The sequence below is a fragment of the Mustela erminea genome, chromosome 13 (genome assembly GCF_009829155.1).
Source record: "Mustela erminea isolate mMusErm1 chromosome 13, mMusErm1.Pri, whole genome shotgun sequence".
NCBI lineage: Eukaryota > Metazoa > Chordata > Mammalia > Carnivora > Mustelidae > Mustela > Mustela erminea.
The window spans coordinates 87,062,107-87,086,403 of record NC_045626.1 but is presented as its reverse complement, the minus strand read 5'-3'; the positions used below and the strand labels follow the sequence as shown (position 1 = coordinate 87,086,403).

General features: G+C 49.6%; 2 protein-coding genes across 8 annotated transcripts in view; one reads left to right on the top strand and one right to left on the bottom strand.

Annotated features, from left to right (window-relative positions):
* CCDC92 (coiled-coil domain containing 92) overlaps positions 1-19,586 on the top strand; it is a 30,752-nt gene extending 11,166 nt beyond the window's left edge. For 2 of the 4 annotated variants that reach the window (XM_032309806.1, XM_032309804.1), the window contains exons 2-4: positions 15,258-15,404; positions 15,985-16,026; positions 17,888-19,586. In XM_032309806.1, the coding sequence (XP_032165697.1) occupies positions 15,275-15,404; positions 15,985-16,026; positions 17,888-18,663 (948 nt within the window). In that variant the 5' untranslated portion in view covers positions 15,258-15,274 and the 3' untranslated portion in view covers positions 18,664-19,586. Of the gene's footprint in view, positions 1-5,686; positions 5,774-8,837; positions 8,953-15,257; positions 15,405-15,984; positions 16,027-17,887 lie in introns of those variants that run through there. The other 2 variants (XM_032309805.1, XM_032309803.1) reach the window with 2 other exon arrangements.
* Positions 19,587-19,892: 306 nt separating this feature from the next.
* Positions 19,893-24,297, bottom strand: part of DNAH10 (dynein axonemal heavy chain 10) — a 136,906-nt gene continuing 132,501 nt past the window's right edge. For 2 of the 4 annotated variants that reach the window (XM_032309799.1, XM_032309802.1), the window contains 4 exons: positions 24,005-24,136; positions 23,614-23,825; positions 23,355-23,522; positions 20,823-22,184 (listed from right to left, as the gene is read on the bottom strand). In XM_032309799.1, the coding sequence (XP_032165690.1) occupies positions 21,594-22,184; positions 23,355-23,522; positions 23,614-23,825; positions 24,005-24,136 (1,103 nt within the window). In that variant the 3' untranslated portion in view covers positions 20,823-21,593. Of the gene's footprint in view, positions 20,304-20,790; positions 22,185-23,354; positions 23,523-23,613; positions 23,826-24,004; positions 24,137-24,297 lie in introns of those variants that run through there. The other 2 variants (XM_032309800.1, XM_032309801.1) reach the window with 2 other exon arrangements.

Sequence of the window (24,297 nt, the reverse complement as noted above, 5' to 3'; positions counted from 1 at the left end):
TATGTGTATCTTACATCAGCCACAAAACAATGACTGCATCGATTCTCTAACAAAGAGAAAAAGCTGCTTATGGAGAGCAAGTTAGAGTCAGACTGCAGAGGCGGGCCAGCTCTTCAAGACCCAAGCAGTCACCACTCTTCCCACTCTCTGCTAGGTTGAACTGCCCCCAGCAGGGATGCAGCCTCCCCTTTCTACTCCCCATTCTGTTTAGCCATCTGAGTGTGGCACCGATGGTGATGTGGATGGACACACTCAAAGTCCATCCGAGTAAGGATTTTGTCAGTGTCTACATTTATTTTAATCTTCCATAGGAAGAGAGAAATGCCAGGCCCCTCTCTAACCAGGAAACCTTAAAGGTTTCTATATTTTCACATAAGAAATGTCATTTTAAGTTGTATTATTAAAACAAAAAAATCACTGGCGCCTGGATGGCTCAGTCATTTAAGCACCTACCTTCGGCTCAGGTCATGATCCCAGGATCCTGGGAATTCATATTGGGCTCTCTGCTCAGTGGGGAGCCTGTTTCCCCCTCTCCCTCTGCCCCTCCACCCTGCTAGCTTTCTCCTACTTTTTCTCGCTCTCTCTCAAATAAATAAATCAATAAATTATCAATGAGACAACTAATTAGAAAAGCAAACTTTTTGAAATCAAAAGTTATATTTTAAGTGAATTAGCAACAATCTCTAATGACGAGCTGTCTTAAAATACTTGTTTGGTAGTGAAACAGAAGTATTCATTTCCACACAGGAGAGCGGAGTACGATTGTAGTTCTTTAACAGAACCAGTGTCTTGGAGCGCTTGGGTGACTCAGACAGTTAAGTGTCTGCCTTCAGGTCAGGTCATGATCCCAGGGTTCTGGGATCAAGCGCCACATCAGGCTCCCTGCTCCGTGGGAGCCTGCTTCTCCTTCTGCCTGCCACTCCCCCTGCTTGTGTGCATGCGCATGCGCGCGCGCGCTCTCTCGCACACAAATAAAATCTAGGAAAAAAAAAAAAGAATTAGCTTCTTAACCCAGACACAAAGGAATGTCTGCTTTACTGCAGCTTTAGGAGGAAAGAAATATTTTTTTTATTCTGAGATCTTTTTTTTTTTTTTTCATGAGCAGCATCCTCAAGTGTAAGCCCTGGACTTCTAGTTAGCATCAAGCAAAAAAAGAATAGGCCCGAGAAGCTTAAAACTTAACATATGGGGAAAGAAAAGGGCAGGAGAGGACTTAGAACAAATGGAACGTGGAGCAAACAATGTTCTGCTTCTGCAGGGCACGCACTAAAGCATCTGTGGGTTGTCACCTTCAGGTGGGACGAGGAGCAGGGCCCCGGGCTAAGGGCGTGGCCATGGTCAGCCCAGTTGGGGATGAAGGCCAGCCCTGCCACGCTGCTAGCTGTGACTTCAAGTTATTGAACCTGTCGAAGCTTGTTTGTTAATGTGTAAAATGAGTGTGTAAAAGGGCATAGCTTGGCACGAGGCATTGAAAGCATTCTGTGCAGGTGGTTTCCCCAGAGCAGGAGGATGTGCTGTCAGGCTCTGGCCTTCCATAATCCTGCGCCGCCAGACTAAACACTCCAGGTTTCGCCTCTGTTGGATAAAACCTCAGTTTTCCCCCATTTTCTTTCTCTTCTTCCAGCTCCATTTTTCTGAGTGGCTTTTAATAAGCAACTGAAATCCAACCCTGGTTTTTTTGTCTAACCTTATTTTCTACCACTCCCCAGAATGTTCTTTCCATGTTCAACTTGGCCTCACTGCTACTCTAAAGACCCCACATTTACCTCACCAGAAGCACCTTCTCCAGTGTGAACCTGGTCCCTCTTCAAAACAAAACCATCTCTGCCCCGGCAGTCCTGCTCCTCTCAGCACTCACCAGGGGCTCCCACATGCCTGGCAGTACAGACAGCCCTGGGAATGCTTAAATGACCGGGACCCTGCCTCCCAGGGATGTATACAGCCTCATGTGGGAGACAGCAGGTAAATCAGAAAGCACTTTGGGTGCCGTGGGAGGCAAACCCTTCCCCTGGCCCCTGTACTTGGCGTATACCTCATGAGGATTTCATTATACTTTGTTCTCTTTGGCTGAGTCTCACAACCCCAGTAGATTGTAGGCATAGGACTGAGTACACAGTGGGTGCCGAGGAGCATATGCTGGCTTGATAGTTAACCTCTAGGCACAGGTTTAAAAGGAGGATGGGTTGCTCAGCCTATTCTAACAGGCCTCGGCAACTTCAAAAGGTAAAAAATAAAACCGATGATGTCCAGCTGCTTCTGCTCACCATAACCTCTTAGTGATTCAAGCGGTTCCCGGGCTTTCAGAAGTCCTGTAACAGTACATTTTTGAAATGAGTAGTCTGACAGTAGAAATAAAGAATGGTCCTGTGAATGGAATAAAGTCAGCTTAACAGAGAACTTGCTGCATTGTCCACATTTTTCTCACGTCATGGCCCAGGAAAGCCTCTTCGAAGCTTGACATGAGCATTTCCTCATTTCTGAGTCTTTGACTCCAATGAAAAGTTCCTCTGGCGTGAACCAAGCCTTTGATCTGCACGTGGCACAGCCCCATCCTGAGTTCGATGTTGTGCACCAAGGATTGACATGGTTGACTTATGACAGAAATAATTTTTCCACCTGTAAATAAGCTGCCCCAACAAGATCCCATATGTCACAAACTCAGAATATACCGAACACACCCACACTTTCCCTTCCACTGAAATTAAACTTCATTTTTATATGGCCTGATAGTTTTGGGGTCTTTTTATTTGAGAGATTCCCCAAAGTCATGTGTGAACGGGCTATCCTTCCCTCCTTTGCCTTATTCCCATGCCAGTGGGAGAAATAGTTCAACATTCTCTCCCCTCACCAATACAAAATACACAACCTAACAGGGCAGGATGTCGGACCAGAGATTGGCTGAAAGCACCACTAAAGCACCACAGGGAACTCTTTCCCAAAAGGACAACTCCGATTGCTAGAGGGAGGCATTCATTATTCAAGGTGTTGGAGACATAGCAGGGAACAGACAGAAAGGCCCTTGTTCCCATGGAGTTTACATTCTGATAATATAAGAGAGATAAATGACCAAATTGTAGATAGTGATAAATGCTAGGGAGACAAAAAATGGGAGAGTGATGATGATGGCAGCTAAGATAAAACTGTTAAATCATTCTTGCAGAGCGAGAACAGACCCGTAATGGTGTCTGGGGGTGCCTGGGAAACTTGTTTGGGTGATTCTCCACACTACAGTCAAATGGTAGCAAGCGCACACTTCAGGCATGGTTCTAAATGCTTTTCATCTCTGCTGCCCAGTGTGGTAGCCCCTGGCCATATGGGGCTATTTAAATTTGAACTAATTCAAATCAGAATAAATTCAAGGGGGTAAAAGTGATTCTCAGACCTACTAACTGCATTTCAGGTGCTCAGTGTGGCCCGTGACCGCTCTCCCAGACAGCAGAGAGTAGACTGAATCACCGACCTAGGTCCTATTGGCTAGTGCGTCTTCAGAGGAGCTCATTTCATTTTCCTAGCAACCCTGACAAAATGGGTGCCGCCTTCCCATTTCGCAGATGAGGAGAGTGATGCCCAGAAAGCTAGACATCGCTTGTCCAAAGTTGCATGGTTAATACAAGACAGGGCTAGGATTCAAACCATGCCTATGGGGGGTTAATTCGTACCCTGCTATGTCGCCAGGGCCCATAGATGACTAGAGTTCACTTATGCAGTCCACCTTCCACAGGACTGCAGCTGATTGAGGAGGTTACACCTTGGTAAAACCTTGTTGCAGGATGCTTTAAGATTCAGTGAAAAGAAATTCTGAGCCAAGGGCCAGGTCTTCCCTGTCTAAAAATGCAGGCCTATATTAGCACAACTCCCCCCTCAGAAAGAAAGGAGGGAGCTACAAAGCAGCAAGATAATACCAGGCTGGAGTGTGATCTCCACAGAGCAGACCATCTAAGCAGTCTGTGCCTGTTTTCCAGCACGTGAAAGTGAAAGATAGTTAAGTACCCACCCCACTGGGCTGTGGTAAGGATTCGGTGAGGTGCAGCACTGGGGGTGCTCAGCACCATGGCCAGCACCTGCTGCGCCAGGCGGGAGGCGCCAGCTGTCACTACCGCCATACCTGCCCCCTTCTGTAACGGCCACTGGGATGGAAAGCTCCACCGTGCACTGTGAACAGCCAGGATGGACACCTTCTCCCGAAGCTGCCATGAGACCTTGTGGTACCAAACTCTGCACATTGGAAGTGGAGGACAGCACCGGGCAGGCCCAAGGGGGAGAAGATGTCCCCTTTGGAAACAGATTTGTGTTTAGCTCATACACAATACTTGTCAGCTGAGGCAAGTTTCTTACTTCTCTGAGCCCTTGTTCCTTAAAAAATGGGCATAATCATACCCATCTTGCATAACAGTTTCAGTAATTAAATAATGATCTACCTACGAGCCTGGCGCATTGACAGCTCGTCAATAATAGCCATACTTACACTGATGAATGATTTTTAGCTTCTCATGACGAAAAAAATGTCTTTGAGTATTTTCTTGCCCAGATGGCTTGGACTGACCCAGAGGCTGGGTTAGGGCAGAGACAGAACAACTTGTCATCCAACACCATCACCATTAGCACACTCAACTGCAGTGGCCAAACCCCAGGAAGAGCACGGCAGAGCCAGCTGAAAAGCATCATGGGGCACACATATAGCAGCTGTCTCCCTGAGGTGGAAGTTACTCCACACACGTCCCCATACCCCCAGCGAGAAAAGTGTCCCCCTCACATGACCTGATGAAAAACAGGAGGAAAAGCAAACCCCCCAGGCTCCCAGCTGACCCACAGACTTTAACCAGAGTTGGAGAAACCAGAAGATGCTGAAACACCCAACCAAAGAATTTGGGACTTCAAATGGAAAATCTGGACACGCTAAGCCCAAATTGCTCATTTCCAAAGATGTGGATACATCGAGTGCTCATTAAAAGTATCCAGATAAAAGTGGGCCCTGGAAGAGTGCGTCTTGAACCAAGATTCTAGTTAACCCCGTCATGGGAGCATGGGTCAGATACAAGGGAAAACAATAAGAGACAGTTGTACAAATGAAAAAAGTGACAAAAGTGTAAAAGAATCATGACCTTTAAAAGGTCAAGGTCATTAAGAATAAGAGAATGCTGAACTGTGCTCCATTCTTTGGAAATTCCTTACAGAACACAATGATGTTTACTTTACCCAATTTCTTCTGCACTCCTCCCACCGCTGATAGCTCATCTGTGAAGTACAGCTGCCCTCCCTCTCATTTTGCTTCTCTTTATTTTTCTTTATTTCCACTAATGTACTGGTGGCTCATCTATCTAGTATGATCTAGCGTGATCCAAATTAGGTTGCAAAGATGAGCCCAAAGATGGCACGTACAGCACCTGGCAGCCCCCTTGAGCCCATCAGCTACATCTGGCTCTCAGCATTGCCTGTTGAAGTGACAGACCTCCGTGGATCCATGTTTCATGAAGAGTTTTCCTCCTCTCTGGAACCTAGAGAAGTACGGGATCCTGGGAGTTCTCTTGTGCACTGACATAATAAAGACTCATTGTGAGCAGAAAGAACTTTATGGTAGTCAGCCTGAAATGCTACCAGTAAATGTGCCTCATTCACTCTGCACAGACAGGAAGCTCACAGAAAGGAAACTGCAGGAACTGAGTAATCTCAGGTCAGGACTGTCAGATCACAGGATGGAGAGTCAAAGGGTCACATGGCCATAGGTGGACATGCTGAAGCCATTCAAAAAAAGTGATAGGAGATGAAGATCTAGGTAAATGCCTCCTTAAAAGACTAAGTTTATCTTCTTTTCAAATTACTGGTATTCAAGCTATGTTATTCATAAAAATAAGTGTCCAATAAAAAATATTTTACTAGTGATCATCAGAGGATATGTAATTACTGAAATTAAGTGCCTGGCCATTGTAACCTTGGTTATTGAATTGACTATTGTTAGACCATTTTAATAATTTTGAAGATCTCTATTGTTTTCCCTGTTTAAACTCTTCTGAAATAATTAGTGCAGACTGATTTTGCAGAAGGGCAAGTGAGAGGAAGTGAATCGTTTTGGCTCAATTGCCGAGCTAAATGACAAAGCTGTCTGAGATGACGCAGAGGGACTGGGCAGAGTTCACCCACCTAAATCACAAGGATAAGGTCTCTTTTCTCTGTAAGTGATCATCTTCTCAGACACCCCGTAAGGGTTTAGCTAAATATGTCCCATTAACACTAATGAAACTATTGACTGTTCTGCCTTTTGTAAGCAATAAAGGAAAAGTTTAAAAAAAAAAAAAAAAGCTAAATTGAAATGCATAGAGCTTCAGTTAGTAATACCTTTCTTTCCTTGAAATCTACACTGTAATTAGGCAGGTCCACAAGATGGATAAAGGAAGCCCTATCAGTTAAATCAGTTGAAGTGGTTCATCTGTTTGGCAGAGCATATCGAGAGATATTTTTAAAGCAAGTGAACACAGCTTCTCAGCCTAGGACATACAATTTAGATTGTGATCATCAAGTGCTAAGATTTAAGGAGAATCTTCTATTTCATTATGGTGAAAAGGCAGTTCTGCATTTGGGTCACTACATCTTTTAGGTTACCCACTAGTAGACAATTAAAATCTGCAGTAATCACAGTCAGTGTAGAAATGGAAACACTCATCAGATATGACCTGCTTATTTTCCCTTCCATTTAAAGGAAAATATCACTAGATAGAACTGTATTTGTGGTAAGTGGGAGACATATGTCCCTAAATTATTGGCTCAGGACCATCTTGGTAAATGACAAGTTTACTAGAAGTTTGCAAGTGGCATTGCTATTGAGTTGTGAATGTTTTCATCTCTAGCCTCTGAAATGAGGTTACCGGGGTGGTCCCCAGAGGGCCGTCATCCTGGATGCTGTGCGGAAGGACAGGAGGAAGACCACAGGGAGAGTGGGAAGGGCCAAGTGGAGCCACCACTTGGCCATCTCTTTCCCTGGAGGTGACTTTAAGTCTTTAAGACTTAAAAAAAAAAAAAAAAAAGTCTTTAAGACTTTTCTCTTTGAAGCAAAAAGTGCTGAGCTGAGTCTCTACTGGTATTATGTCTGGACATCGACCCCCACCCCCCCACCCCTAGCCAGGAGATGGGGGCTGCTGGTGCTGATGTGTCTGCCACATGGTGTGGGCATTCTGGCTATTAAGTAGCCCAGTGTTCTTGGAGGCTCAGGGCACTCCGAGAAGGTACCATGTGATTTTAGGCCGTGGAGCTCATGCATCTGCCCACCTTGGCCTGCACTGCCCACTTAGAGACACTCTTAGACAATCTGAAACACAGACTGAGATGTTTTCATGTGGAGGGGCTGAGAACCTACCAGTGTGTAGACACCTGACGTCGTTTTTAAATAGAAGCCAAATAGAAACTCTTCAAGTATGAGATAATCAGACTGCAGAGAAACTTGGTTAATAAATCCATCGTGGAGGCCCCTGGTGACTGCAGACTTCCCAGACAGCCACGTATCACATTCCCGTGTCTAATTGCCAATCTCTCTAATCATATCTATTACCACTTTAATGTTAGGCTGCACATGCTTTCAGGAGGAAATGGCTGTCAGTGTCTAAAGAATCGTTGATGGGCCTTGTACTTTATGATGGATAATGTCAGAGAATTACAAGAATGCATAATGCATGGGAGCAGGGATGTACTCAAGTGCACATGGTGGTGATCATTGCGTGTCTCGGGGAGACCCTAATTGTTGCTTTTGTAAAAATGGCCTTCCCGTTAATTATTCTTGGTTCTGGTAAACAATTCAAGTGACCCAAGACTATCCTGGAACAAGATAATTAAAAACATGATACTGCTTTGCTAGTGGATAGTTGATGCTTATCTTTTTTTGAGAGAGATCACTTTTTAATTTTTTTCTGACTATAATACATATTCATCATTTAAGCACCTTTAGGGAGTATCAAAATAGAATTTTTAAGAAGTAAAACCATCCACAATCCACCATCTAGAGATAAATGCTTTTAACACTTTGTTGTGTATACTTCTAGATGTTGTCTCCATTTATATAGGCAAAACTATGACATTAAATATACAGCTTTTATATACTTTCTTGACTTACCCTGTCATAGACTATTTCCTTGTTGGTAAATACATACCTACATGACCATTTGTGATGATCTCAGAGTTTGCATGCTATGCTAACCTCTTATCAGCAGACATTCAGATTACTTTGTGAGATGGTATCTTGCAAAAAAAAAAAAAAAACAGAAGATGCTTTTCTTTTTTTTTCTTTTTTTTTTTTTTTGCTTTCTATTGGAGTTTTCCTCTTTTAGCTTTTGGGGACATACCTATTTTAAAAAGATGTGCCACCTACCTAGCCAGAGACACTCCATCATCTCCATCTGCTCTGCCCCTCATGCTTACGCTTTCTCTCAAATAAATTTTTAAAAACTTTTTTTTTAAGATTTTATTTATTTGAGAGAGAGCACATATACAAGTAAGGGAAGTGGCAGGCAGAGGGAGGGGGGGAAGCAGGCGACCCCCCTGAGCAGGAACCTGATGCAAGGCTCAAGCCCAGGATCCTAGGATTATGACCTGAGCCAAGGGCGGGCCATTCAACTGATTGGGCCACCCAGGCAACCCTAAATAAAACTTTTAAAAATCTGATTCTCTAAGAATGATTAGCAAAGATTTTCCATCATTTTCAAGAACAATTGCATCTTTTGTTTTCAACATTTTTTTGCTTCCGGTTTGTTTTTGTTTTCGTTTTCTTTTTTTTCATTAGAGAGAAACTATGAGTGGAGGAAGGGGAGAGGGAGAGAGAATCCCAAGCAGACTCCACACCAAGGAAAGAGAGCCCAGTGTAGGGCTCCATCTCATGACCCCAAGGTCATGACCTGAGCAGAAATCAAGAGTTGGACGCCCAAATGACTGAGACACCAAGGTGCCCCTTTTTGCTTCCACTTTGTCAAGGTATTCATTCTCTTTACCAGAATATTTCTGGAGTGGTCATTGAATGCTTACATACCCTGGCAATGATGTCCTAATTCTTGGGAATTTTAAAAGTTGAATTTCTTAAATACATGTGCAAGTGGAAATAGGTCCTACAACTTAAAACAGTTTTTTACCTAGGACTGTTGTGAATTCAGAATAATGTCAGTATTCATTTTCAGAGACAGTTAAGTTTTCTTTCCTAAAAGCAGGTATTTTGGATTGAGAGTTGATGGCCTAATTAGTCTTGGACCTTTTTTAGCTTCTTGTAGAGCATTTCAGATTGTTTCTAAGTGAGAAGCAGGCTTTACAGTCCCTGAGGGCGCCTTGCTCTGCCTCTTTATTCTCTGCCCACATGCTTCTCTCCAGTGCAAATGGAAGATAAAGGCCAGCAGAAAATGCTTCTGTTTCCTTTTATGTTTCTCTCTGTAGAGGTAACTAGAATTTCTTCGCTTACTCATTTCCATACTTAGATGATGTTTTGGAAATACTGGAAGGTAGGACTCACTAAGCAACTTGGGGGTATGTTTGCATAATTGTGGGCCAACATTTACATGAAAACAACATAGCTAACATTTATAACATTTACAGCTCACACTGAGTTACAGCTAACTGCACTGACTGCACCCGGACACTGTATGTGGCTGCAGTTTGCTCTTGGAACAACTCTGTGAATTAGTTGTTTAGGTGACAAGATGGGGTTCAGATTTAATCCCGGTGAGCCTCCTCAAGAGCTTGTCTATTCTGATCTTGTTTATCTCCCCGTGTTGAGCAAGTTGTCTTTGGGCCTCGGTTTCTTAATCTTGAAATAAAGGGGGGTTGGAATAGCTAACTGATTTTGAAGGTTTTCTGACCCGCAACTGTTTGAGTCCAGGAAATCTGCCTTAAAAAAAATCACTTCTCTGCTAGAACTCCGCTCACACTGAATGTCTACACTTGCTGCCTTTGTCCCTGGCCAACCTCCGTTTTCTCCATGGCAATGCCTACACTCTAGGACCTGTAGGAGAGTGGCACACAGAGTCCCCAGGAGAAGGCCACAGAGGTCCTTGTCACAGAACACTGGGACACCACGGCTTGCTCAGGGCCAGGCGGTTCCCATCAGGTCACAGGCCTTGCCAAAGGCGCAGAGAGGGCAGCAGGATGGACTGCAGCTCTTCTGATCAGTCGTGGCTTGAGGGAACCTAACGTGAATGGGTTATAACTTATTCATGACTAGAATCTAAAATAGCTTCTTATAACTAATTCACAGCTACCATGTGAGTGCTAGTGTGCTATTTTTTCAGATTCTAAAATTATTACCCTGGTTCCACAGGCTTTGTGTTAGAGAAAAGATAAGTGTGCTTTTGATTGCCCAGGAACAAAGAAGTTTCCCATTTTTAAATGGTGGGACCCTTTCCCATCAAAAATACTCCATTGCTTTAGTCTAAGAAATGTGGTAAAGCACACTTTAAAATATTGCTTCTGGCGTGTCAAGGAGTTGGCGATGAGGTCATGTTCAAATCAGTGCTGCTGTAGTGATTTTTTATTAATGCGTGTAATTCTTGTGAAGACCTCCACTTGGCAACATAGGAAGCATTGTAAAATTATCTGAAGCCGGCTGGTAACGCATGAGTTCAGATCTGAAGGAAGAATGGAAGTTCATTAGGCAAGAGGGTAGGAGGTAGTTTGCCGGGAGAATTCCACATGGAGGGAACAAGGCATGCAAAGGCCCTGTGTTGAGGGAGGGGTGTGGCAGATGAGGTGGGGGAGGACAGCGGTTTCGATGGAGGCCCTGGCGGGGGCGGGGGCACTAATGTGGAGGGAGGCTAGGGAGGGCAAGCGGAGCAGGCGGGGCCTCCGGGATGCATCACAGGGATGCGACATGGTCAGGGCTGTGTTTGCAGATGAAAATGTAGGCAAGATCTGCGTGTGTGTTCAGGAGGGATGTTGAGGAAAAAGGTATGTGTTTAAAAGGGGGCAAAAGCGAGTCTGGCTTTTGTCCTTCCCCATCGAAGCACCAGAGCTGCTCCGGGCAGCGGGGCAGAGGTGTGGCCTTTTGACCCCACACAGACTCATTGCTGAGTCAGCCCCAGACGACGACAGGGAGTGTGGCCCTGGCTTTCAGGCTGGGCACCCTCCTAGACCCCAAAGACCAGGACACATGCGATGCTATGTGTGCCCTAATACTTCTCCTCAAGCTAGCTTAGTGGCTTCATAAAGCGTCCTGCTAGGCCCAGAGTGCCCTGCCCTCAGCCAGCTTCCTAGACAACTGGTGAGACTTTTTGCCACACTGGCTGGTGAGCGGTGCCCTTCGGTCATTGTCTGTCTAAGCTGGAGCGCAGAGAGCCCGTGGATCCTGCCCCTGTGAGCAGTGCCGTGTAGGCCGTCACGTTTGTCCGGGCCTGGTGCGGCTGGAGGGCACCGTGCTCCCGTGCCGAGCGGCCACCGCGAGGTGCCCTGCTTATTCCCCGCGCCGGGTCAGAGCATTTGAGCTGTGATGCAGACGTTTGGAAAAGCATCTGGATTCCGGCATGGAATTGAGACCTCCCCCAGCCTTCAGGATTCTCACCCACAGAGCCTGAGGACCCAGAGAAGCCGCAAGGCTCAGATGCAGCATTCCCTGATTGATGAGTTCCCTCGTCGGTGGGATATTCCTGTTTCTCCTCGGGGGAGTATTGCAAGAACAAATGACGTAAGTGATAGGAGAGCACTTGGTGCGTGTACAAGTGGAGATGGCCCATAAATAAAATTATCGTGTCATCATTTATACATTAATGCTCTGAAAGAGAGGAAAGAACATTACTTGTGAGTTTGGATGAGCATCGCACACGAGCTACTGACAGGCCATTTGTCCTCGTGCTGCCGCAGAGCAGCCTCGGGGAGGTCGGGGCCAACATCTCTCCAAGGACCGTCATTAAAAGCATGTTATCACCAGGAGACTGTGTTAACATCCCTCCCCACGCTGGGAGGCGGTCTTGGCCAAGTCTCCAAAACCCCTCTGTAGAATTTGGAACAGCAAGCCTTTGTCAAACATTAATTTTTCCAACATGAGGAGTGAATCGCCAATTAACAGAAATTAACTACCTAATGAATTTGCCACAGGAAAAACATCCGTGTGTGGCTTAACCTCCAAATCGTGGTCACAGTAGCCTGCTCAGCGGTCTCCCTTCAGGATACCGTGTCTGCTGCCTCGGCCCGAGAACCCTGGCTGAGCCATGTATACCGTGGGTGGGGGTCCTGCCCTCTGGTTGCCACCATGGCCGGTCCCTGGAATGCCAGTCACTTGGAAGCCCATCTTTCGCAGCTGAGGACAGCATCTCTGAGAGGAGAGGAGGACAGTGTCCAGGCCGCGCTGCCTTTGGCCAAGCCAATAACTGTGAAATTGCTGACACCTCCCAGCGATGCTTAGAAACAAAATTGGATTGCCTCGAGACAAAAAGCCGCAATACAAAGAACCCACAATTTGTAGCATATGCCCTTTTGACACAAAGTGCGGTGTTGTGCAAGCCGTGCTCTGGGAGCGTCGCCCTCCATTACTGGTTGACACACCGTCGAGAGGGGATGAATGCCTTTACTCAAGCAGGATGTATTATTCATGGGTAGTAGACGCCCTGCATTTTTACCTTCATCCGTCACACTGACCCTTTCATGGGTGAGTCACAAATTCTCCTTCATGTCTCCGACTCCCAGAGTGTCTTAGAAATTCTGAATTAAGCCTCTCAGGACCACCTTCATTTCTTCCTCCAAATTAGCCACATCTCCCAGCTGTGTCTCTGTGGTCTAAACGGGAGGCTTCTGTAGCTTCGTTCTCGCCAGTTTACTGGAAGGATGAGGTCATGACCGTGATTGCATGTCACAAGAGCTAAGAATAAGAAATTGAAAGCATCACTTTCTTTTAAGCTATAGCAACCTTGTCATCAGGAAGTCAGTGATATTGTCAGTCTTTTGAGCAGATGGAAGAGAATTGAGTAGCTTGGATACCATTAGGAGACTTGACTCGCTTCCTCGGGTGTAAGTGGGCCTGCACTGTTTGCTGTGTATCCAACAGCTAGAGGGATCCCCGCCCAGATAGCATCTCCTCACTTGGGCCTGTTATGTTAGTACAGAGTGCGGAGGAGGGGAGGGCACCAGTCAAGTGAGGTGCTGCGGGGTTGACAACGCCTGTCCTCCTGCTGTCGGGGCCTTAGGTGGCGTCGCCATGGCTCCCTTGCCAGCTCTGCACCTTATAGACTCCTAGTCTTTCTGTTCACCTTGTGTTTCTCTCCAGACTGTCAGAGCATGACAATGGGAAGCTTCAAGGGCACGTTCTTATTTCTGTGCTTATTTCTGGTGAACTAATATATTACAGATTAAGTATAATTCAAAGCTGCTGATCCACTGAGGCAAGTAGAATGTGAATGCTTCTTTAAATCCGATTTAAATTCATTACAAGTAAAACGTAGTAGCACGCTGTGATTAGAACAGGGTGGCTGCTGAGGTCCTATTTTTACTCCCCTTCTGGCCCCTTATGGTAGATTATGGGCACATCTCATCTTGTATGACTGGTGCTGGACAAAACTGTTTTGAAATGTTAATGTTCCCCATATTCTTTACCAAGGCCTGTCTATAAAGTTATCATCAAGCAGGAAGCCAGAGGGGGCTCCTTTCCACAGGAGCACGCCTGCCAGCCCACCCGTGCCCCTGCGCATGGCTGGCTCCTGCATGAAGGTCAGCGTCCCGCTCTTGGACCATGCACTGGCCGGGCAGCATCGGCTCTCCAGAGCCCTGGTCCCGGGTGGAAGTCCCTGCCTAGCCCAGGGCCTGGACAGGAGCACCTGCGCTTGTAGCAAACACAAGCCTTCGGGGTGGAAACTGGAAGGCTGCTCACCGCTCCTCATGGAAAAGCTCTGTCTGATGGGAACTCAGCCCTGGCCTCAGCTGCAGCTTGAAGTTGAGTTAGAGAGAGGCCTGGGAAATCTCATCTCTGCTCCCTAGAAGCCATCACTGTAATTTGCCCAGCCAGCTCCCTCTTGTTGGATTCTGTTTCTGACTCAACGGCACTGTAACAACCATGGTCACAGCTACCTCTTTTCACACAAAAGTAAATCTTTTCCTTCGGTCAGTTCCAGGAAGTGGAATCGTGAAGTCAGAGGGATGATACACTCCCAGGCTCTAGACACACTTTGCCAAATTGCACCCCCACCCCGTCCTGGATGAGGGGAAGTGGCTAACACTGCCAGCGGTCGCTGGGCTGTGCCCCTCGGCTGCCGGGCATGTCCTTTTGTAGCTCTCTACCTGTTCCTTTTACCCTCCCTCTCAGGCTTGCCTGTCACACTGTTTCCTCCTTAACTTTACTTTGGAGTGAGGCCTGTGCCCTGCAGAGATGGCAGGAAGCTTTTCCGTGTAAGTGAAGATGCGTGTCCAGTTATGAACTTTTCTTAGCTCTAGAGCTGGGGTTGCAACTGTGTCACTGACCTTACAAGTCACAGTGACTAGTGTCACCCAGTGTGGTGACAGTACCTGGGCGTGTGGTCATCTCCAGAGCCAGCCACATACTGGAAGCCCTTTGAGAAATGGTATTCCTCTGGGAGGGCTCTTTGGCATAGCAAATGAGGAAAACTGCACTCTGAGGTTCTGTATTTGCACGAATAATTTATAAGCAAATAATGCACATTTCGTCCTTTGCCATTTTTCAGTGCTGTGCAAGGCGTCTTGAATTTCTTTGGTAGCTTTTCCAGAAAGACCAATTGGCTTCACATTTCTCGAATTACAGTAAAGGCAGAGAATCTGAGGCCCTGGGAGAGCAGCTGATGACTGATGACTGAAGCCACCATGGGCAGGGAGGCAGGGTTTGGGGACAGACTCCAGATTCCCGTAGTCACCACACGGCCCTTTCCCAAAGAAAGATATTGGACTCCTCTCAGCTCTGTGAAATCCAGGGACTTCCTTCTAGAACTCTCCCTGCCTCTCCCTCCTCCTCCTCACTTTGGCCAGCTCCCAATACCATTTTGAGGAAACATTCGCCCCATTGCCCAGGTGCCCAGTTTTCCTGAGAGGAAGCTGTCCGTGTGTACTTTGTCAGAGAAATCTTTGGCAATCTAGCAGTTTTGCTCACAGTCTTTTGGATATTGTGTGGCATTGGAAAGGCTAGGATTTAGAATCCGGGCACCCAGGTCTGATGTATCCCTTCGGCCTCCAAAGCCAGACCTCACGCTGCCTGCAACCTCCTCAAAGCCAAGGAGGGCAGGCGAAAGGCGGCGCCCTCCTCCAGCCTTCTACCCACAACCCTCATTGTCAGAGACAGCCACCAGGGTCTGTGTTTCCCGCAGGTCATCTGGATGTCAGCATGGCAGCCACAAACCTGGAGAACCAGTTGCACAGTGCCCAGAAGAACCTCCTCTTCCTTCAGCGGGAGCATGCCAGCACCCTTAAGGGGCTGCATGCCGAGATCAGGCGACTGCAGCAACACTGCACAGGTACCGGGCCCCGCGCCACCCCCCGGAGCAGGGCCCTAGGCCCGCCCAGGGCTGCAGAGCAAAGCAGGACGTGTTGTCAGGACTGTCTGAGACAGCGGCCAGCTTAGAAGCTGTGCCAGGCTCACTCAGGAGTGGGGCAGAAAGGGGTTTCACTTGTCTCTGACCTCGTTAAGCCCCCCATCCCTGGAGTCTCTCTCAATGTCTTCCCTTATCCCCTGCCCAACTGACACGCGTCAAGCGTAAAGCTGCAAAGTCATTTCTTGGCATACTGAGGGTTTAGAAGATCAAAATGCAACGGTTAGGATTTACAATGTACTTTGGAACCAATCGCCAAAGTGTAACACACAGAGCAAGCTGCTTGCTAACTGGATGCCAGGGAGTGGCTTAGGGAAGGAGGGTCTCTCTGAGCTCTGGGAGGGACAGTGGCCACTAATGGCTCTGCCATTCACACGCCTGCCACTAATGCTGCCAAATCCTGCTCTGTCTGGGCGGGATTTGCAGGCTAATTGTGGGAATTGGGTCTGCATTTTCAGTGCTGAGGAATGCTTTACAAAATTAACATATACGGTTTCCTTTCTAGATTTAACATATGAGCTGACACTCAAAAGTTCGGACCAGACAGGTAAGAACTTCCTCCCCAAAAGTGAACGGCGGCATTATTTCTGGTTCTGGCACATGTTAGTGCCATTTGTTCACCAGCTACACATTTAGAAGAAAGTACATCTGCTGGGAAGTGTTGCACGTGTGACCAGAGCTTTCTAAGAAAAGATAGGAAGTTTAGAGCCTGAGATGTTATGACGGCCTGTCAGTGGAGTGGGAGGGAGGAGGGGTTTATTTTCTTTTGGTGGACACGTATATTTGGAATGTCTTTTCTTGACTTTGATTTTTCTCCAGCGAACATCTTCCTTCTCTAATCAATAAATTAATGTAATTTAAACCGGAAAGAGGAGAAGGAAAAGGAGCAGGATCCCACCTCTTCTGTTTCTGGAGCCTCACCCAGGGCCTGGCACAGAGTAGGTGCTCCCAACACACTTGTTGAGTGAGGGATCAAATGACCAGATCGTCCCCAAAGGACTATGAATACCTTTCTCTAGACTGCATTCCCAGAAATGCTTCCCCTCAACCCGAATCCTCAGGGACTCCCAAAGCTATTAGCCTGATGGCAGCTGGGGCAGAGGAGATAGAACAGGGGCCCCTGTGGCCGATGACAATTAGTTGCTCCCTGGAACCGACTTGGGATTTGAAAAATGCAGAATCCACACTGGAGTCAAGATGTCTTTTCCTAAATAGGCCACACTCCAGTGGCATCTCCCCTCCCCAGGACTGGAAATCACTGCTTTACGTTAGTGGAGGCAGAGCCTACACGTCTGTGGGGGTGGGGGGGAGATACAGGCTCCTGGACCCCCGCCCCTGGAGGTTCTGATTCCAAGGTTCAGGGAGGGCACCTGAGAATCTGTTTAGAAAGTGCACCGGTGATGGCACCTGGCTGGCTCAGTTCATAGAGCGTGTGACTCTTGCTCTTACAGTTGTAAGTTCATGCCCTCTATTGGGTGTAGAGATTACTTTAAAACAGTAAAAGTGAAGTAAGAAAAGGAAGTAAAGTGATGTAGTGACTGAGCGCTCTGGCAGCTGGGGAAGTCTGGCTCTATGTGATTAAGAACAGTTGCCTCAGCTCTGTGCATGTGCATCTTTTATGGGGAAAGAAGGAATCTTCTAGAAAGGATGCACATGTGGAGGAGGAGGTAGGGCAGAGATTCCTATAGAAGGGTGGAAATCAGTAAAATAGGAGGTGTTGATCCCTGGGAACAACGGTCACCAAGAGCCTCTCTCTGGAGTCTCAGGGAGGCAGGGCAGGCGGCCAGAGGAGCTCCTGGCAAGTCGGGAGCCAACAAGCATCGGTCCATAGCCCTGGCTTCAGAGCCTTGCTTGACCTGCATGCCCACGTGAGACGTGCCCGCAGACACCGGCTCCCGGCCTGGCATGGGCCCCCGAAGCCCAGGGGAGTCCCTGAGCGGCTGATGGTGGGCACACACGGGGAGGCACAGGCTGACCGGATGAGCAGGGGGACCGTGTGGCAGGGAAGGCGGCAGCCTCTTCTCCTGTCTCCTCCGCAGCTTCAGAGCTGTGTGCTCAGCTACGGACGGAGTCTATAGAAGTCTTTCTGAACAGTGCTTGCGGTGGAGCGGGCGCTTAGTGCCACCCAAGCAGGCAGGAACAAACGGGGAGCAACTCCCGCTAAGTATCCAGTGAGGGCAGCTAGCCTGGGGTTGCCTGCTGTGACCTCAGCACTTGAGAAGCGTGGAGGCGTCGCTCTCTGCGGGGAGCCAGGGAACGGGGCGCTGCGGGCGCTCAGCCTGCACCCGCTGGGAGAGGGCGGGGTGGTGGGAGCCAGAGGCCCAGGGGAGGGGAGGCCGGCCTAGCCAGAAGGACTCCCGCCTCCGCGCCGGAGGTGCTAAATCCCGCCTCTCGGCTCGCTCTTCCAGGAGATGGGGCTTCCAGAAGCAGCGAGCTGAAGAGGAAATGCGAGGAGCTGGAGGCGCAGCTGAAGCTGCAGGAGGAGGAGAACAACGAGCTGCTCAAGCAGCTGGAGCAGAAGAACGCCGTGATCGCCGTGCTGGAGAACACCGTCAAGGAGCGCGAGAAGAAGTACCTGGAGGAGCTGAAGGTGAAGAGCCACAAGCTGAACATGCTGTCCAGCGAGCTCGAGCAGCGCGCCGGCACCATCGCCTACCTGACCGCCCAGCTGCACGCCGCCAAGCGGAAGCTCCTGAGCGCCGGGGGGGCCTCGGACGGCAGCCCCTCCGGGAGCCCTGTGCTGGCCAGCTACAAGCCAGCCCCCCCCAAGGACAAGCTGCCTGAGACGCCCCGCCGCAGGATGAAAAAGAGCCTCTCAGCCCCCCTGCACCCGGAATTTGAGGAGGTCTACAGATTTGGGGCCGAGAGCCGGAAACTCCTCCTGCGGGAGCCGGTGGATGCCATGCCTGACCCCACCCCGTTCCTGCTGGCCAGGGAGTCCGCCGAGGTCCACCTCATCAAGGAGAGGCCTCTGGTCATCCCCCCCATCGCTTCCGACCGTGGCCCGAGCGAGCAGCACAGCCCGGCCCGCGAGAAGCCACACAAGGCTCACGTCGGGGTGGCCCACCGCATCCACCACACCGCGGCGCCGCAGGCCCAGCCCGAGGTGGAGACGCTGGCGGTCGACCAGGTGAACGGAGGGAAGGTCGTGAGGAAGCACTCAGGGACGGACAGAACTGTGTGAAGCCTGCCCCAGGCGACCCTTCACCCTCGGCTGTCGATGCACTGTGATCACTACAAGGAAAAACTCATCCATACCTTTTTTTTTTTTCTTAATTCCCATGCATGCCAAATTTTTTTCAGACCTGTCAACAGATGATTCTTCTCCTGCTCCTCTTGCCCTCTTACTAACACCAAAATACGATCGTGTCCCTGCTGCAGAATACGTATTTACTAATCGCTGTGGCCAAACACCTGTGTGCCGAATCGCTTGCTTCTAATCCTACTCTGTGTACCTCCGCGCGCTCGTGGACAGAGCACAGGCCGCAGGCTCTATCACTACTCGACGTTAACGAAATCGGATAGTCACACGCCTCATTATACAGCCGGAGCAACACACGCTGACCGACCTTGACCCCTCGCTCCAGTTTCCAGGGCAGCCCCTGCTCCCTCCTGGAGACCCTGTAACCTCCCGACGAGCCTTTCCCAGGGCGGCACAGATAGCCGAGCAGCTGTAGATGTGTATCTCGGGAACGAAACAAGATGATGTTACTTCTCATACCACCACAATCTGAACGTGTGTTCATATTTTTTGTTAGTTTTATCCAAAATGTTCAAGATCCCAACAAACTTTATTTTCTAAACCTGCCTCTTTCTGTTTTGTGTCTTTTATTAAACCACCTGAGGGAGGAGCTGGGGGGAGGCTGTGGGAGGGGGAGAAACAGCTGGCCACCCCCCAGCCCCGCAGTAACTACAGCATTCTTACCCCATGTTCTCTCCCACAACTCCCGCCCCTGAGAAGGCTCTGTGCTTCCAGGTTCTGGCAGAAACTCCTTGTGCCTATGACTGGCCCCTCCACTCGGCCCTGCTGGTGCTCCAACCGGCTCGTCCCTTTCGGAGTGTAAAGCCACTCCTGCCCTCCAGCAGGCCTGGCCCCCCAGGGTGTGTGAAAAGAAGGGATGCCCAGGAGCCAGGCCCAGATGCTCTAAGTCTGCCCCCAATCCCACACAGATCCAGCCAGGGTACGAGTAGGAGCTCATACAGGGATAACATGCCAGCTCAGGGAACTCACCCCTACCTCCATGTGGTAGGCTGGAGAGCTCTGGAAGTGAGCAGGGGTGGCAGCAGGCAACTGTGGCCATCTCTGGTGGGGTGGCCCAGGAAGGAGACTCTGCCAGACCCTGCCCAGCAGCCCAGGACTTTCGCCTAATCACACGTCTCCTCTAAGAAGGGAAAGAAAACGACATACCTTAAAATGTTCTCTAGTATTTACTTCTCAAATATGCAGAATCCTTAGAAACAGTTTAACTCTTCAAGTTAAACTTAAGAAACATCTTAATTTCTACAGAAAAAGTAAATCAGCTGATTTCAAATGAAAAGAAAATCCCGTGTCTCTCCACCCCCAGCCGCTCCAGGCCCTGAGAGCTGACCGCAGACGTGACCACCGCTGCCGAATGCCTACATTTCCACCGCCAGCCATGGACGGAGCTGGGTGTGCAGGTTTCTTGGCCCAGAGGGTCAGTCGGAATTCAGGGTGAGGCACACCCCCTGCAGCACCCAGTGAGAAATGTGCTTGGAGGTGAAGAGATCAGCTTCAAACACCAGGCCGACTCCCATGGCGTTCCTTCTCATGGAGGTGGTGTAAACCGGCGTCCGGAAGGTGTTCTGCAAAGGAGAGGCAAGTGAGGGGCACCACAGGAGGGCAGAGGAGCTCAACCCCGGGCTATGGGACACTCCTTGTGCGAGCTAATGGTGCAGTGTACACCCACCCCCCCTCCCCCGATCCCGGCTGGCTGCCCCCCGCAGCCAAGCACAGACAGGGCTGCCGCTTGGGGACACGCTCAGGAAAAGTGGATCCGGGCTGCATGAGCCAGGAGGACCCTGCTGCTGCCGCCGCCCTGGGTGTAGGGACTTGGGCAGGCAATGCCCACAAGACATGATGGGAAGGGAGGCATTTCTCCCTAAGTTAGGCTGGACCACAGCTCAGAGTGTGAAGCCACGCCACCCGGCAAGTCTGCTTACATGCCTGTGCACGCGTGGGTCTTCCTGTGAAGTGACTCCACGCTCTTGCCCTGGCTCAGGGCTTCCCCCACCCATGAAAGGTTAAAAGGCAAGACCATCTGAGCCACCCCAAGCGTGACCCCCTCCCAACCTGCAGTTTGAGGCGATGGGCTTCGATGGGGATGATCTTCAGAATCGGTAGATCGACCACCAGCACCTTGGGTTTGCTCTTGATAAGACATCCTCTTTCTACATCCCAGTCAGCGCCTTCTAGATATAGTCCTGAGACGAAGCATCCTGGAGATACCAGGAAGAGACCGGGATTCACGGGGGAGGCACCGGCAGCTCTCCCGGATGTCTGTGGCTCATGCACAGAGACAACCAACCGACTCTCCTTCCCCAGACACAGCCCAGGCCTTCTTCCAAAAGAAGGGACCGTCCTTCCTTCCCTTTGCAGAGCAACAGCCCAAACAGGACACTCTGTAGACCCCACTGAGCCTCCCCCATGGCCTCAGTGAAGAGGACAAGGGGTGGTCGCCTCCCCCAGCAATCTGCTTCAAGGCTCACAGCCCTAGACCACTGGACCCCCAGGTTATAAAGACAGGAGCACCAGTCGGTACCACAGCAAGGCCAAGTCCTCCCCCCTGAGCCAGAGGGAGTGGGAGCAGGGAGCCAAAGCCCAGCAGAGAAAATGGTGTCTGGGGATAGGACACAGCAGACACGCACAGCAGCAGGGAAGACGACAGTCACCCAGAGAGTGTGGTGGCCCTGACACCTGCCAGTTCCTCTGAGACCCCGCTGGCCATGTGCTACGGGATGGTGAGTACCCGTGTCTCCACTATGAAGCCTGTCTCTAGGCTTGCTCAAGAGGGCTTTTCTTGCTCACAGTTAAATGTCCTCCGACTCCGGGGCCCAGCCCTGGGAAATGGCAGCTCCCTGCCAGAGTCTGCAACATCACTCACCAGTGTGAAGGGACCTGACCTTATATTTTAATGGGTCCGACCTCGTCTGACCTGCCTTCTGGTACCCACGCCCCGGTGCCCTCAGGGTTTCCAGGGAAGTCTTCAGGTGATCCAGTTCTTTGAAAGACCTAATTCTGACCAAGAAGCCCACTCCCCACAAACTAGCAGGGCGAACAGGGTTCAGGCCCCTCCTGATATCACCCCAGGTCTCAGTGCTGAAACTGAGCATGCGGTTGCCCTCAGAGAGGTCAAGACGCAGAGAGTGCACACACAGCGCCGCCGTCCGCAGCAGCCTCACTTTCAGACACGGGCTGGCCCCGTCTCGGCCCACACCGCGCTCGTTGCTCTGACTCGGGGACAGCACAGGGAGGAGCCTCCCCAGCACGCCGGCCGTGGCCGTACCTTGTCCTGCCCGCTCATTCACTTCATCTGCATCCTGGAACTTGGTCACTTGCGTGAACAGGGTGGAGCGGTCCAGTGGCCAGTTGTTCCTCCGGCAGGTGGCCTGCACCAGGGCCGTGAGGTAGGACTCTGGGATGTGCAGCCCCGAGAGCCACATCACGCTGGGCTCACTCTCGGTGACCTGGAGGGAAGGGAGAGAAGCTGGCAGGAGCCCGGGGCCACCATCAAGTGCCAGGGCCAGCACAGACCAAACGCTTGGTTCACGATAAAAACATGGTTCACCTTGGCAGCCAAAAGATGGGCGTGGGAACAACCAGGAGCCTGCCGGGGAAAACAAGCTGAACTGCCCAATTCCAGAAGGAGCAAAGATTTAGATATAAAAGAACAAAGCCACAGAAGTACTAGATCAAATCTCCCCTGAATGTTGTCAAGATCTTGGAGTTGGGAATGCAAAACCCAGAGGCCATACAAGAACAGACTGATACATTTGACTAATAAAAAAGTAAGACTTTCTTACAGAAAAAAATGCCATAAGCAAAATCAAAAGACTTTTGGCAAGCCGGGGGAAACACAACAGTGGCACGTACAGGGCTAATCTCCTTGATAGACAAAGAGCTCTAAGAGACAATTTTAAAATGGAGAATTCGATAAAAATGAAATCAAGACACAAAGACAATTCACAGAAAAAGAAATGAGGTACGCTCGGCCTCACCATAAAGAAACGCACACCCAAACATATTACTATTTACCTATCAGAAAAGATCCAAAATATTAAGAGCACACAGTGTTGCCGAGAGGGGAGGGAATGCTCGTGTTCGTTCACTGTGGGTCTCCACTTCTCTAGAAGACCCTCGGACCAGAGCTGGCAGAATGTGAAATGCACAGGCTGGGACCAGCTCTGCCGCTGGAGGGCCTGGCCCGGGAAATAACACTCGTGCATGTGACCACAGACGCCGTTGCCAGAGCACTGCCCATCCTGGCTAAAAAGAGAAGAAACTCAAATGGACCCACCTAAGTGTCCATCAGGGAAAGGACGTGGAACACCTGTAAAACAGAGTTCCCTGAAAAGAGTAAGTTCGATCTAAAGGTACTTGGAAGAACGGCGGCCGAGACGGACTTCGAGATGAATAAATCAGATGGTGCCTACTAGGCTTCACGGTCTTGGAAACGAAACAAAAAGGAAAAAAAATACAGGTGTGCCTGTAGAGTCAGAGACCATTTCTTGAACACCCAATCAGCTGCGAACAGAAGGTACCACTTCTGTTGAGGAGTTAGAGAGGGGCTGGGGGCTGGAGGTGGTTGGGGAGCGGTCTAGGCGGAACCAACGAAGCAACAGTTGCCACTTGCTTACCCACGATGTGTACTGGCTGAACCGCCGCAGGAAGTACAGCATCCAGTTCCCGAGGGACTTCAGCGTGTCCGGGGCAAGCTTTCTCCAGATATTAGGGATTTGTCCGAGGAAAAGAGACCTGGCTACGTCATCTAACTCGTTGCTCATTCCAACTTCTCCGGCCAAGGCCTGTTTGCAGAATCAAGGGCAGTCAGGGGAGACTGTCAGAAACCTGGGTGATGCATCGAGGTAGGGGTGTGCCTGTTAGGGACAAGCTCACCCTCTGAAGTTCAGCCAGAGACCTGGACATCCGTACGGCGAGCTTGTTGAAGCGTTCCAGCTCTTGCAGAAGGACCACCGACGTCGGGGAGATGCCCACCCCGAGCTGCTTCCTGATCTGGTCCAAGTCAAAGATTTTGGGCATCTTGTTTTCTATGTCCTTGGCAACCTGGCCAATGTAATCATCTCGGCTAATGCCGCTGCTGGATTCCCCTAAAACCAAGACACTTTTTAGGGAAAGCAACACACCTGAGTGTTAGGACTGGGGCATCCTGAGCCTTCTGGTTCTTGGAAAGGCAGCAACAATATACAACTCACAAGAACCAACAGCACCGTGTGCCAACACCTTCCACCCTAACCAGACCAATTCTGCCCTCCGCAGTAGACTTCACCTGTCTGAGGCTGTAGCTCCAGCAAGTGGGCCCACATGTCCCGAGCCGCCTGAGTGTAATATCCAATCTCAGCATTGGAATGAAGACCAAACACTTCAGGTGTGTTGGTCAGCGGGAGGGCCTCAATGGCTTCTATAATCAGAAGAGAGAATACACCATCACACCATCCTCGATTTCCAAGGGCACACCACCTCAGAAATCCCCAGATATGCAAGTCTAATTTCTTGCATGTGTTTTTAAATTAAAATTCTCTACCACCACACCCTAATCCAGTTCTATGTTTATCATTTATG